The sequence below is a fragment of the Drosophila gunungcola genome, unplaced genomic scaffold (genome assembly GCF_025200985.1).
Source record: "Drosophila gunungcola strain Sukarami unplaced genomic scaffold, Dgunungcola_SK_2 000001F, whole genome shotgun sequence".
NCBI classification, from domain to species: Eukaryota; Metazoa; Arthropoda; class Insecta; order Diptera; family Drosophilidae; genus Drosophila; species Drosophila gunungcola.
The window spans coordinates 20224142-20239548 of record NW_026453197.1 but is presented as its reverse complement, the minus strand read 5'-3'; the positions used below and the strand labels follow the sequence as shown (position 1 = coordinate 20239548).

Genomic DNA, 15407 nt, shown 5'->3' with positions numbered 1-15407 from the left:
AGTTGGATTGACGCTGAACGCGCCTGTCAGGAAAAACGAGGACACTTAGCGTCCATCAAGGACGAGGAAGAAGGGTTCGCCTTCATGTATGTGGTTGAGGATTATAAGTTCTACTGGCTAGGCATCAACGATCGAGACAATAAAGGCGAATATATGTCAGCGGCTTCCGGGAAGAAAGCCCCGTACTTAAATTGGCATAAGTATAATCCCAGCCCTGAAGAAGACAATGAGCGCTGCGTGACTCTCTATAGTAACTACATGTTTGATAGCAGATGTGAAGTAAAATCACCTTATATTTGCCAGGCAGATACTGAATTTTAGTTATAAACAAAAATAATACTAATTACAAGCAATTTGACTTGTTCTTATCAATTAAATATATATTTAAGAAGAATTAAATTACTATTGGCAACCTAGTTAATCACAAACGTTATATGTTATATATATTACATATATAAAATCAAATTGTAATCCTCTAATTGATTAAAAAATAAAATTAAAAACTATTAGTTTTGTTGTCGTTTTTATTTACGTTATCAATGTTTGTAGAACAATAATCTTAACTCGTATATGGGTAAATCCATAAGAACAGTTGGCATCCATAAAATACGAAGAGGAGCTGATGGCCATCATTTCCAAAGTCGATTATGATGGACAAAGGCGACTATATTTCCGTGGCTTCCGGCAAAAGAGCCCTTTTTTTAAAGTGGTCCAAGGGGGAACCTGACTATACGAACGCCCAATCGGACTGGGTGGCTCTGTTCTTTGGCAAAATGTTTGAGTTGAGATGTGATTGTGTTCAAGAACATTCTATTTGCCAGGCAGATAAAGAGTTTTAGAAATGTAATCTGACCTTTGGTTTTAATCTTTATCAAATAAAGATTGGCAGACAGATGAAACAAAAAACAACATATGTTCCCTGCTCCAAAAGTTATTGTTATAAATAAAAATGAAATTAAGCTCTTGATGAAAAGAAATTTAACCATTATTTAAAAACTGACTAGCTGATTTTCTTATATGTAAAATTTACACTGGAAAAAATAATGTAACAGTAAAAAAGATATATGGCTGTTGAATTCAAAATTTCTTATTTAAGATTTAAATGAAACATATTTTCATTTTATTAAATACCATGCATATTAATTTGCTTGATTTAATATTAAAATATTCAAATTAATTATCTTAAGGGGGTTCTTTTTTTTACACGTTATTTTTAAGTTTAACATGTTTTATATCAAAAAAAATATTTTTCAGACTTTGAAAGCAATTCTTAAAAATTAAAATATACGTTACTTTTCGAAATTTTAAGCGAACATTAAATTGGAAATGGCATTAGCCATGTTTTTTTTTACCAGTGTGAGTATCTTACATATTTCTTAAGACTACAGCGAACTTTGCTTAGTACCACAACAACCCGATAAAAATTCATGAACTACATTTTTGGTGTTCAATAGATTTCTTTATTGCATTTCTTTATCTTTTTAAATTTATATATATAAGTATATATATATATATTTGTTCAATTATATATATAAATGTATATATTTAGTTTAATTTTCTTTTTTCATGAATTATTGAGAGAACAATTTGTTTTGTTTAGTTCAAATAGTATACAATTTGCTTAACTATACAATTAAAAAACGGTTTCGAAATCATAGCGAGAAAAGGAAAAGGGTTATAAACAATTGCTTATATCCATTTCCTATAGCTTGCAATTATTTAATATTAATTTAGTTATAATTAATGCTTTGTTCATTGTAAAAACTTAACAAATGTTTTGCAAACTTCGTTTATTTGTTGCCCATCTTCGATCTTAATGTTGCTTAAGTTTTGCCTCCTATTATTTTGCTTGTTTTTGTCCCTTTGTTTGTTCTTAGTAATTATCATGTTTATTCTTACAAATATGTAGGCAAAATGCTTGCTGAGAGATATATATATGTATGTATATTCAAAATGTACAAGAGAATTAGCTAATGACTTGCGCAAGTGAAATCAAAGGAAAATCGCGGAAAACAATTTGCAAACCTGTTTGTTTTTTGAACCACGCGAACACCAGTGAGTTTTGTTTTTTTTGGTTTGTTTTTTGGGGTAACCCCTCAGCAATTTGTAAACTTTTTCAACAAATTCAAGTTAACTGAACGGAACTGTAAGGAATTCCCTGCCGCTTCTGGATTCTTTGTTTGTTTTGAATTTACGCGTGGGAGGGTATAGAAGTAATTTGCATATTAACTGGTAGAAATTGAAATTTTGGTTAAAGTTACTCGTTCTGTTGATATGTGGGGCAACTTTTCAGGTTGGCATAAATTCTTTTCCAGCTTACCGAGTAATCCCAGCATGTAAGTGAGTGATGAGCGAAATGTGCCAACAGTTGGAAAATTTCGTTTGTTTTTCTTGGGCTTCAAGTTTCACCCGGAAAACTTTTGCTTCTTTCGTTGGGCAAAAATCAGCACCTTTCGTATTTTTAGTTTGGGAAAAAGTTAGAGTCAACACGTGCGCCTGGTTTGAATGAATTTTAAACAGCATATAGTATGTACTTTATTTTTGGTTCCTGTTTAGTTAAGCTTCTCTAATCGAGTTTGAGTTGGAGTCTCCTCCTCTTTAATTTTGTTTACAAATATATCGAATTAAAGCTTTCAAACCGAACTGCCCCACGAGAATTGGGGCAGACGAGTCTTTTTACACAACGCATAAGGAACTGGCAAACCGAGTTAAAAAAACATCTAGGTTTTATATACACTCCTCGTCGATTTTCAATATCTATGGCTTATGTAAAAAATGGATCGTTACTAAGCTTGCATTCGGTAAAAACACGTGGTATGGTTAAAAACGTTGCTTTTCTCTGTCTTGGTTAGCTCTCGATGGTAAAATGTTGTCGTCAAGCAATTGGATTATCTATATATAGCTAAGGTTATGTTTAGGTTCGATATTGATAGGTATGTCGTGATATGGTGAACAAAAGTAGCGAGTCTATTTATTTCAATCGATCCGAGATGGATGGATCGTTGTTATAATATAAGTAAAAAGTAAGGTAATAAATATAACATATAAATAATATAGCTTTAGTTTCTGAACTTATGTATTTTTCAGAATGGTTTATTGCTGGATCTTTTTCTTCTCATCTCTGATTTGACATCAATGTATATCTTTAAGTGTTTAAAAATAATAAACTAATTTTATAATACAAGTCAGCTTTTTAGTTAATTATTAAATCTTAATCCTCTGACAATCAAATAATAATTCTAACAATAAATAGCATCACAATTGAAATTTTGATATTTGTGAATATATGATATTCATTTTGTTATTTTGAGTATTTAGGTTTTGTAAAACAGTTAGTGATATGATCGAAACAAGGACGATCTATGTATGATCAATGATAAGTTATTCCATTGCCAAATCTGAAACACTTCTTCCTCGTCCTTAGCGAATACGTATGCGAAGGCTATGATATTCGAAGAGATATTGCTTATTGGGGGGGTGGGGGATATGGGAAACATGTGTGTACACTCAGAAAAAAAATCAAAGTGACCTAAGAAGTATCAAAACCACATTTTAGGAATAATGACCTAGAAAGTATCAGACTGGACTACATTTTCGAAAATATAAATTAAGAAGACGCTAAGACATACAGCTGCGATCAAAATAATAGTTGTGTAGTACTACAGTACTCAAAATAGTAATAGTAAAATATTCAAAAATATACCATTTAGGTATAGGACAACTTTTGTTTTAATATATCGTAATGCAAAATGAGATTTAAAATACCTTTGATATTGTTTTCGTTTTTCGAGGATAATGAAAACTGTTAATACATTCTTTAAAGATACCGAAGTATATGTTCTATAATAGTTTATGAAATTAGCCATAAATCGTCGTGTATGAATAAAAATGTTTTCAATTATAGCCAATTTCAGGTTATTTTAACACTTTTTAGGTCATTATCACCTGACAAAAGTGGATAATGTCAATACACTTAAGGTCATCTCGGTTTTTGGATGTTTTCTGGTTGTAGATATCAGGTGGCTTGAGTCTCTTGGCTGCCTTCCCATAATTTAGTTTTAGAGAAAGGCTTTCTTGCTGGTTTCCTGTGCGGCGTTTGTGGTTGTGGTGGTGGAGATGCCCGAATCCTTGCCCACACTCGCTGTGGTTGAGACGGCAATGCTGGGCACCACCACATTGGCCGGTGGTGCTGATGTGGCTGGTGGTGGTGCACCAGCACCATTTGTAGTAGCTACCAACCCACCAGAACTGGGAGGCGGTGGGGGCGTGGCTGCCAGGGGCGTTGGTATGCGGGGCTGGAACGAGGGTTTGCCCATCGCCAGGGCAGGATTCAAATCCAGCATTGTCCTCGGGCTCATGGCCACAATACTAGCGCCCAGCGGACCTGCGAAAAGTTGAGCAACTTTTTTGTTTTAACCCCGCCACAGAAAGGATTATCAGTTTTGGGATAGGAAGTAGTTGCGGTTGGGGTGGAGTTACAATAGCCGGAAACAATAGATAGTTATAGTAGTGGGTAAGTAGTCCAGGTAGAACAAGAGAAAAACAGAGAAAGAAAGAGAGAGAGAGAGAGAGAGAGAGAGAAAGAGAGAGAGAGAGAGAAATAAATATTATTTTCATTAAGTTGGTTAGTTCAAGCTGGAGATTCCAAATTCGGTAAACTTCGAATTTTATAATGGCAGGTGGGAGATACATAAGTTCTTAGTCAAAATTGCTGATTGGATAATTACTGGGTGCACTTGGTTACTACGATATACGAGGTGGTTTTTTTTTTTTTTGGGGGATATAGGTAGGTGTAACACGAACACAAAGACAACAACACTATGACAACTAATCACACTCTAAGACTGGGGGTCAAAGTTCAGGTCACATGCAGCATGCTATATTAGATACATTATTTGGCAAAGATTTCCACTTGGACTTCAGGCAGAGGGGCTAAAAGTGGTGGGGGGTGGGGGGGGGGTTGAGTTTTTGTTGTAGAATCAAATGCTGGGAAATCGGATTTGTGAAGGTGGCTCTAGAACTCTAGAGTTTCTGCTTGCTACGAACTAGTTTCGAAGTTTTTCAACTATTTGACACTTTTTAAGTTTTGGGGTAAGAGCAAGAAAGTTTGGAGGTTGTTAGGGGTAGATAATAAGGGTTTCATAACCAACACACACCCGCCCAGCAGAGTCCGAGTTTTGGTTAGCTGATAGCTGATAGCATGATAGATGAACGATATACATTTTGTATATATAACTGAGGTTTCGTTTTTGATTTCGTTTTTCTTTTCGATTTTGTTGCTGAGTTTTTTCTTGTTTTTATTTTTTGTGTCTTGAGCGGGCTTAACAAATTACAAAATATCTTTCTGTCTTAGTCGAAACTGAAGGCCATATCTGAAAAACAAGAGTTCAAGATAATACAACGTTTTTTCCATGTATTTTAATCAATTTTTGTTATAGCTAAGGGCATCTCTGATTCGGGGCAACTGAGACTAAAACAAAATAATATCCACAAAATTACACACGCACACACAGAGAAGAGAGAAGATACGATATATATGGTATACACTATCTTATACACTTTGTAACGAAGAAACGAACGAGCCAGAACTGAAGAACAACACGTACACGATATATATGTAATATATAATATTATATATGTATAAAGATAGGTGGAGAAATATATATAGAGAGAGAGGAAAACACGTAGAAAATTACATATTGTAGTTATATATACGATTATATAGCAGGTTGTAGTGGTAACAGTAGACAGCAGTAGCAGATGTCGCCGTAATCATAGGAATCATATGCATATCTATGGCTAAATGGCATCCAGAATTGTGCTTCGATCCAACGTACCACGATCCGTTTTATCCGATATATATATATATATATATATATATATATTTATCCAATTATGATTTTTAATCCAGTCCTTTTCCAGTGTTTAATCATAGATCAGTTTGCCAAATTCTTATATGGAAAAGATCATCTCTCTTGTAAGTTTTAGCTTGGAAGTTAATGATATTTGGGGGTTTATTGGTTCTTCAGCTGGTTCTGTTGTTGTTGTTGTTGCTGTGGTTTCGTGGTTCATGTTGTTGCTGTTGTTGTTGTTGTGTTCTATGACTTAGAGCAGCCTGCTCTTTTTGCCATCACGCGGTTTGCCAATCATTGTTGTATATTCATCTATTTACACAAGATTTTTGGGGTTTGGATTGGATGGTTTATCAATAAAATTAAATTATATATTAAAAAAGTAAACGCAAGTACTTGGAGCAAAAAGATATCAACATGAAAAAATTAAATATTTAAATGGGTACATATAATATATATATATATATATATATATATATATATATATATAGAGTCTCGAATCTGGTTATCATAATCATTGAAGAAGGGGTATATATAAATTGGTGCGATACATATTCTTGTATTTTGCTGACTCAATGGAGAATAAGTAAATCCTATACTGATTGTGGGGCGATGACTTTGAATATACAAGAATGTCTTCGACGGATGGAGAAAATTAGTAAAGAACTGCTTATTATATGATGTGGCAATGACTTGAATTTTTATAGAAATTGATTGGAATAAGAAGTTGAGAAATATTTATAACCTTTTACACTTAATGTGTTAATTTGATTTTTAGATTTTTTTTTGAGCCTCTAGAACCAAGTTTTCGTGAACACTTACTCTATTTATTATTAAATAGTACATTGTGTAATCTTTTAAAACTTAAGCACTCAGTTTATTTTATTTAATACATTTTTTTTAAAGGTTAATATATTTATCCATTTCCATTTCATTCGCTGCTCAATTTAAACTCCAGAATTCACCATTTTATGACCTTTTGAATGAGTTGCGTGAAATGAAAGCTTAGCTCGAATAAATGAACAAAATCGAATATGAATAAAGAAGCCTAAAAATGCATGGTAATTACATAGGGTACATATATACACGTACACGACGAATGACATGTTATATAATGGATATAGTATAGCCGAAAAGGAGAAGCGCACCCAAGATTCAGGACTCGTTTTTGGGTCAAAGATTCGTATTCGTATTTCATGGCAGCATTTACTATTTGCCCATAGTATATATAATAATATCAATTACTATCAAAATTCATTTGAAAAAACAGGAAAAACTGCGAGACGGCACAAAGGATAACGAGTATTTATTACTGGGTTGTGTTTTTGCAAAGTTAATCCATTGAACTCGATTACTTTTGTACTTTTGAGGGTGCAGCTGTGCGAGCCTTTTAAAGACAGGTTAAGAACTTGGTTTCGCTGGTTTACTCGTTTCTTTTTTTTTTTGTACTTTTAGTGGTAGATTTTGTTTATTTTGGCAGTGCCTTTCTGAAGCGCAGCTCGGTTACAATTGGTTTGCTTATAATTTTTTTTGGTGGCATTTAGCTTGATGCTTGCATTTTGCTTGGATTGTGGGAATCGGTGTGGTGTCAATCGTTCGAGGACACACAATGGACTCACCTGACTTGGGGCTGACCAGGTCCTTGGTCTTATTGTTCATGCGACGTGGTCCAGTTCCGCCGGATCCCATGGGACCGGAATGGGGACCCGAGCCCGGGGTGCCACAGCCACTCACACCACCAGGGGCACCTGGAAAATAAGAGGTTTATTAGATTGTTAAACAAAGATCCTAAAACGCATGTGGCTAGAGTTAAGATTTTTAAAGATTAAATCAAATCTATAAATAAAATATAGTATTTTAGTTAATAAAAACATAATTTCAATTATTTCCTTTATAATTATGCAAAATTCCCATCTCTGTTTACATTTTAATACCTTGTAAGGCGAGTTTATGGACATTTGAAAAGATTTATTTTAAAATTATAATTGGCGCTGGCCTGGGTAAAATAAAAATAAGTACAGCAACGAAAACAAAATAATCTACAGAAGGTGTTAAAGTATACATTTTAAACTTTTACTTAACCCCTATACTCTTTAGTTTTATTTCTATACCGAACAGTCTAAAGCTGTATTCTTGGCCCTTATTTTCAAGCCACATACTTTTTATTGTGATACTTTTGTGGTTTTTATTTAATACTAATCTTATTGAAACATTTTTTCATACACAATAGTTCAAAATCATGTAACAATAGTTCAACGTTTCTTAGATAGCGGAATATGTGATATATTGTTACTTTTTAATACCTCAGATATAGGCCAAAATATTTTAAATATTTAATTAAATTAATTTACTTATAAGAATGTAAATTAATAATTTCCAACTGAAATGTTAAGATCATGGTTTAAAAAATAATATTTTTTTATTTTTATATCAGATTTAAGAAGATTTGCTCAGTCCTAATAATATATTTTGTTTATATGTTGTATCGTTTTGAACTAAAGAGGTTGACCCACCTGGCAGTCGTGGCTGACGCGGCTGCTCGACGGGAAGCACTCGTCTCCGCTTCTTTGGCAGTTTGGCCCTGGCCTGCGTGTGCGAGTAGTACATGGCGAAGTTGCTGACGATGACGGGCACTGGCAGTGCGATGGTTAGTACGCCGGCGAGGGCGCACAGGGCGCCCACGAACATGCCGATGTAGGTTTTGGGGGCCATGTCGCCGTAGCCCACCGTGGTCATGGTGACCAGGGCCCACCACAGGCCCAATGGTATACTGTTGAAGTCGTTGTGCGGGTTCGGCTGGATCCGTTCCGCGTAGTAGACGAGGCTGGCGAAGATCACGATGCCCAGGACGAGGAAGAACACCAGCAGGGTCAGCTCCTTGGCCGAGGCCCTAAACGTCTGGATCAGGATCTTCAGACCAGACGAATGGCGCGTCAGCTTGAACAGTCGCATTATCCTGATGATCGAGAAGAACTCGAGGATGTCGGCGTTCTCCAAATGCGACGCGAATCGCTGAAGCACTAGATCGATATAAAAACTAAGCGTCGCTATGTAATCTATGATGTTAACAGATGACTTGATGAATTCACACTTGTTCGGCGATGAGATAAAGCGCACCTGAAAAGGGATTCAAATTATTAGGAAAATATTTAAGCAAATCTTAACGGGCCTCTAACTAGTCAAGATTTTTCTTATATTAACAACGTGAGAGATGTTTTTGCATATCATCTTTATTAAAACCCAGCAACTAGAATACAATTCCAATTTATTAAAAATAAATGTTAGCTGATTTCTATCAGTTTCAAAGCTTAAGCATACGAAACTCGTACAAAATAATTTGGCATCTATTTTAAATTAATTAATTATAATTTTGTAATTTCTTTATTTCGGAACTAATGTTTGGCAATTAACAAACATTTAAAATTTGTTTATTTCATCTTTATTATATGAAAAATGATATTTAAAAAAATAGTTTAAGCTGAATTGAGTTATTAGGCTTACCAACCAAAACAATTGCTTCAAACTAAACTTCACTTGTCAGGATTTATTTTAAATTAAGTTTTTAAATTATGCTTATTTTGTCAGCGATTTTTATAGCTAACTTGATTTTAAAAACAAGGCAACAAACAATTCCACATTGTATATTCCATTTAATTAATCTAAAGAGTTTAAAATTTTCGAGTTTAGTTTATCATTTACAAAGCTTTACCATTAAAATAAGTCTGTAAAAAACTTTGTGCCTAAGATCCTGGCTAGTTATATACATTTTATTTAATATCTTACCAATATTTCAAAGGTAAACCACGCATTGCATACACATTCGATATAGAAGAAGGCTATGTGCGCATTGGTCTGGGGTTTGTCCAAAAACCAGTCGTTACTTCCATTCGCAGTTTTCACTGTAATATTCCGGACATAGGGCACTCGCATATCGGGATGGGTCTTCAGGCAAAACGAGAGGATCGAAATGCAGATGAAGAACACCGAAACCACGCCAATGGTCTGAAATATAAATGCAACATTTTAAAATCAAATATATAATATATAAAAAAGCGATATTTAAAATGAAATCAAAATGGTAGAGTATATATAAAAAATCACACAACTTATTTATGAGATGATTAATGCCTTACATTCACTTAAAATAAAAGCACATGCAACGCTGCCTACGTATTCCCAAATTAAAATCCAATGCACTTTTGTAATTACTTATTAGATTGCTTTTAATGTGGAATTTTAATGTGGGTGTTCTCCTTACTCATTCGTTAAATTGTCGAAATTATTTATAGCTTCATTGAAAAGAGAATTTAAATGTTCGTTCTGCCAAATGCATTTATATATAATTTCATGCCCATTGCATTTAAAGCTATAAATTCATTGTGTATGCAAATCAGCTTGAAATTATTGGGAAAATTATTTGATTTTATTATTAAATACTTATTACTTGTAAAATTGTTTCTATAGTGAAAGTTTTAAAGAAAAATTAACAAAAACTATTTCTTGTTTAAATGAAAAAAAAAATTAAAGTGCCAAAAGGTCAAATGTATTTATATACAATTTTATGACCATTGCATTTAAAGCTTTAACTTCAAAATATGGGCAATTAGGGCATTAGTGATACATATAGAGAAAACAGAGCTTTAAAACTAGACGTTTTTGGTGCAAAAAGAGCGTTAAAGCGTATTAAAAACTAAAACCAAACATTTGAATAGCAATAAGTATAAGTTCATTTTGTAAGACGTTTTTTCCTTTTTTAATTTTTTTGTTCATAAAACTTTTGCTATTTTTCTCTGCTTAGATTTTATTATTAAATAAAAACACCAATTAAAATATTTTTCACCTTGGCGGCATTGGAACTGTAGGGCTCGTCGAACAAGGACCAAATGCGCGGCTTCATCTCCTGCCACCAGGATATGGTGCCTTTGTAGTAGTCCTCCTCGAAGCCAAATTTGCGTGCCAATTCCTCTTCGGACGGTTTTTCCGTATCCAGATCGAGACGATCCAGCACGGCAAGGGTTTCCTGTGTGTCGCGATGCTACAAGATATAAATCAAGCTATTTAGTTAATCAATTAGATAGTTTAATAAGCTAACTAACCTGTGTATAGGTCATCCAACAGCAGGGCTCCACTTGGTTCGAGTCTAGACCCCAGAACTCCAATTCCTCTTCGAACAGCGGTCCACAAACATCTGTGGGATAATGCAGTTTACCGGTTCTGAAAGATTCATTTTATTTAAAAGTAGTTAATGTATAGTATATGATATATGGTAAGTAGATTTACGCACCTGTAATAGTTGAGCACTTGTGCGAAGACGCCCGGATGCCGATCAAAGAAGTACTCATTCAATATCGGATCATAATTGGCCAGCGCTTCGGTCAGTCGCGATAATCGCGTTGCCGGAATTTTTTTCAGTGTGGCCTTGTAGGTTTCGTGCCGAATGCCACCCACATTGAGCACCACCCGATTTTCCGAGTCCATATTTATCAGATTCATGGCTGCATGCGCATAGTGTTGCATTTTTTTTGGGTATTTAAGTCATTGTTTTAAAAAAGCAGTCAAGAGTAAATCATTAAGAATTAAATTTGCTAGCTTGCCAACGAATTTCAATATATAAATTGATGTTTTGTATATTTGAATTGAGTGTCGATAGATAGTATTGATAGATAAATAATTTCCTTCTTTTTGATTTTGTTTGTGTTAACATATAATTGTGTATTCTTTAAGACTATTTTAAATGGCATTTAAAGCCATTTTAAGCTGCTACTTTTTGGAATTGTGGAAAATTCTGAGTGGGTTTATTTTTGTTTTGTATTTTTTACTGTATGTGCTGCTTCAACTTAATTATTTTATATTTTGTAGGTGTTTCTTCTCTTGTTTTTCCTTTTTTTGTTGGTTTTTTTTTTGTGTGGATTAAGTGTATAATATTGTTTGTTTTTGTTTGTTTTTGTTCTTATAGTTCTTGGGATTTCTTTGGTTTGATTTTCTACTGGCCAACCTGAATGCTTTTCGTTGTCCTTGCCCACGACTTTTGCAGTTCTCAGTGCCTCCTCCAAGGCACCACACTCTGCTGTCCAGTTACTTCCTCCGATCCACTTTTCGGCACCCTCTGGATCCCCAGATCAGGTCTCAAGTCCGCGGACTCCCACTTGAAAATGTTTGACCAGATGTTAGGGACAAACCCAACACATCCTTGCAATTGGACTACTCACTATGTTGGGGCTGGATTGGACAACATGGCGCTGAAAGATAATAAATTAAAACTCAAGGCTAGTCATTTATATTTATATATATTGTTTACAAAATGTTATTCATAAATTTCTTTACCGATAAAAAAATGGAATATTAAAAATTCAAAATTGTATAAATAATATTTAAATTAAATATAATGAATATTACATTTTATCATTATTGCTTATGCGATCCCTCTTTTTTAATTATGAGTCTATGCCTAGACACATGTGCCGGGTAATCAAATCTATTATTTACGCACGCACAACTATTTTAAGAAAAGTGAAATAAGGGGTTTGTCTAAAAAAGTTAGTTAGTTTATAAGTAGTTATACTTCATTTTTGTTTTAATTGCAACCACTTAACGATTAAAAAAATATTAACAAATAAATATTAACAGTGTACAATAATATTGAAATCAATTAAATTGCATATAAAAGATTCCCATAAACAAAGTTCACCTGACCTCGCCCTCGAATGTTAAGCATACAAATCATCGATTCTAAATCAATATTTTCTGTATACAAATCATTGAGTAACGCGTATATATTAAATATCATTTCAGTTGAGTGGCCAACTTTCGCACATCCTCAATTTATGGCGGAATACCAAATAGATTGTTTACCTTCAAGATAATAAATATGGATCCGTGATTCCTAATAATTCAGTTATGTGTAAAAGTGTGCCGAATTTATTTCAATAGAAATAGGTTTTTACCCGTTTTTTTTTTAATCTCCCGTTTGCCAAACTAGTTGATCTATGCATCCGATGATTCAATGGTTGGATTCACTTTATTTAGCGAGTATTTCTACGCCGCATAAATATTTCAAATCAACAAACTCAACGCTTGAAATAAGACCATCTATTTGGAAAATAGGCAATAATATTCGCTTCGATTGAATTGACCCATTAGCAGCTCGTGAAGCGCATCCCACTTTGTTTTATTCTTCCTTTTGCCCAGATCTAACTAAATATAGTACGACCATATCATCGATAGCGTCATCAATTTTTGAGAGTGGCACGAAATAAGACTATATTGTACTGTAGTATATAAAAAAATACAAAAAATAAAGGAGCAAAACGTAAAGGAATAATGAAATTGCCTTTCGTGATTTGCACAAAAGGCAAATATTTGTTCTTAAACAATATTTAGTTTTGGCGCTGCATTGTTTACACTCTCGCACACAAAGATACAAATGTATCTAGATACCCGGTGGCACAGCAGCGGTCAAGAGAATAACACTGGACTTACAAAAAATATTAAATCGAGCTAACAAAAGATGGATACATTTTCAGAAAAATAATTTGATATTAATATTAATTAAATATTAAATATATAAATGCCATACTTAATAATAATGAAAGACGGATAAAAACCTAATAACAATAAAAAATGTAAAAAATAATATAGCAAAAACATATATTTTAGAAAAATAATTAATTAATACTAATCAATGTTTGCCTTAAAATGCCTTAGTATTTCACTGAGACTTGCTTGTGCCAAAAGCACTATTGTTTTGGCCGGAAGTGTATATATATCACATCCACAAAGTGAGCAACAGCGTTTTGTGTCCGTCTACTTTTCAGACCAACTGTCCGCCTTACCGTCTGTCCGCTTGTCCCTGTCTGTCCGGGCTGTTCTTTTTCTGTTGTCGATTCTCATCATTGTCCATTGGATGTTTACCCGCAACCGGCGGCCCCTCAATTTCGATTCTCGATTTTCGAATCAGCGCCATAAAAATACAAAACAACTCACACGATTTTCATGAGGCTTTATAAACAAAACAAACAAGTGAAACACACGCTGAGGGCAGTTTTTCCTGCCTACCTTCCAGAGGAAAAGTGGTGGAATTCAGTTGCAATTAATGCTAATAATCATGTTATACACACTCTATGGCCAAATTCTAGCTTAATATTCATGGGTTTAAAGTGTACACTACTCGCATATGCCGCATGCACATATAGTATTATTAGCGGCATTATTTATTCACTTCTAATGAGCAGGGGAGAACTTGAACGCTTCCCCTAGAAAACACACACAGCAGAAGTATTTAAAATGAGTTTCGGCCTTTTTTTTTATACCAAATATCCTTCCCTTAGAAAAAAAAAAACATTACACGCAAGTAGAGTAGTTAACTGCCTCCTGGGGGGGTGGTGAAAAATGGAAAATGGGGAGAAATGGGGGGAGGCACACACACAGTAGGTCAGGAGTGTTTTGTAAGTAGCGTGTTTTTGTTGTGGTATGAAGTTGCCTGCCTCGGTTAACTTGGCGTATACTTGATATACACACACACACATAGTATGTAATATAGGGACCTACACGTGTGTGTTGTCGTCGCGCACGCATCGATTTTTCCGTTTTTGGTGTATCACAAACTTCCTTATTGTCGCCGACTTTAAAGGTAGCAAGTCAAGTAATGCTCCTCGAAAAGCGTTGGATATACATCCATTTAGTTCGAAGAAGAAAACCATATCCTAAGTACCCATCCCGCCCTCTCAAAACTCTCACCTATTCTCTCATCCTGCGGCCTCGTTGCGCTCTGCCCATAAACATAGTTCCGATTTTCGGGGAAAACCAACAGGAAAATGTAGGAAATTCGTTGAATTGGGTTTTTTGAATGTGCAGATTTTTGGATTGAAAACAGGGCGAACTAAACTGAGGACTATTATACACTACTACACTACACTCGGTTTCTTTTTTTTTTTTTTTTTTGGGGGGGAGGGGGGAAACCGCCGCCTTCCTCTAATTTTCTTTCTTTCCGGGGAGTTGGCCGTCCGTTCTCTTCGCGCGCACTATTTCCGAACCGTTCGAGGCGATTTTACAAACTGAAAAGGAATCCGAACAAACCGAATCAACACCGATGGAATTTTCACGCTCCGTTCTCTCTGGAGGCATGTTGATATTGTTCCTCATCTCGCACTTTAAATTAAGAACATGCGCAGTGCATGTTCTTTTCGTTATTAGCCTTTCTTTTGCTCTGACATTCACTTGTTGTGGCGCCAAAATGCAACACTGCGTATGAGTGATGATTTCTCACTTTAAAAATGACCAACCCTTTTTTTTGGAAAATTTGGAATTGGTTACAACATTAAAATGTGAAGAAATTCGGCTTAAAATTACAAAATAACATTTAAATCGGATTCTTAGATTTTTAAACCATAAAACTGTAAAGGTATGCATTTTCGAGATCGAAATTTGTAAATAGAAAGGGGTTACATCAAACAAAAAACTTAAAGAGGTAGTCCCTTTCGAAACCGGATTTTGGTTAGAAAAGTTACGGCCTTAGAAGTGCTGGTTTTATAATAACTTTTTGAGAGATTTACTTGT

The 15407-nt window shown here is 34.5% G+C and overlaps 1 protein-coding gene across 6 annotated transcripts; it reads right to left on the bottom strand.

The window, feature by feature from the left end:
• Nucleotides 1-2027: 2027 nt before the first annotated feature.
• LOC128263019 (potassium voltage-gated channel protein Shaw) lies at nucleotides 2028-15011 on the bottom strand. Of its 6 annotated transcripts, none has more exons than XM_052997656.1 (9): nucleotides 14589-15011; nucleotides 12062-12091; nucleotides 11137-11997; nucleotides 10949-11066; nucleotides 10693-10887; nucleotides 9636-9854; nucleotides 8366-8969; nucleotides 7472-7600; nucleotides 2028-4402 (listed from the first exon to the last, which is right to left on the bottom strand). In XM_052997656.1, exons 3-9 carry the CDS (start codon nucleotides 11367-11369, stop codon nucleotides 4059-4061), a joined length of 1842 nt encoding a protein of 613 aa, XP_052853616.1. In that variant the 5' UTR covers nucleotides 11370-11997; nucleotides 12062-12091; nucleotides 14589-15011; the 3' UTR covers nucleotides 2028-4058. The 6 variants fall into 6 exon arrangements, 3 of the variants coding, with proteins under 3 accessions (XP_052853616.1, XP_052853618.1, XP_052853617.1); XM_052997658.1 differs by having other exon boundaries at nucleotides 11137-11347; nucleotides 11848-12091; nucleotides 14589-15010; XR_008268400.1 differs by adding an exon at nucleotides 5838-6164 and having other exon boundaries at nucleotides 4257-4384; nucleotides 11137-12091; nucleotides 14589-15007.
• Nucleotides 15012-15407: the final 396 nt, after the last annotated feature.

Coding starts and splice junctions, on each gene's coding strand:
- LOC128263019 (XM_052997656.1), bottom strand. CDS start 11,369: ATGCAACACTATGCGCATGCAGCCATGAATCTGATAAATATGGACTCG. Junction 10,888..10,948: donor GTTGGATGACCTATACACAG/GTTAGTTAGCTT, acceptor TATATCTTGTAG/CATCGCGACACACAGGAAAC. Junction 9,855..10,692: donor ACAGTTCCAATGCCGCCAAG/GTGAAAAATATT, acceptor TTTATATTTCAG/ACCATTGGCGTGGTTTCGGT.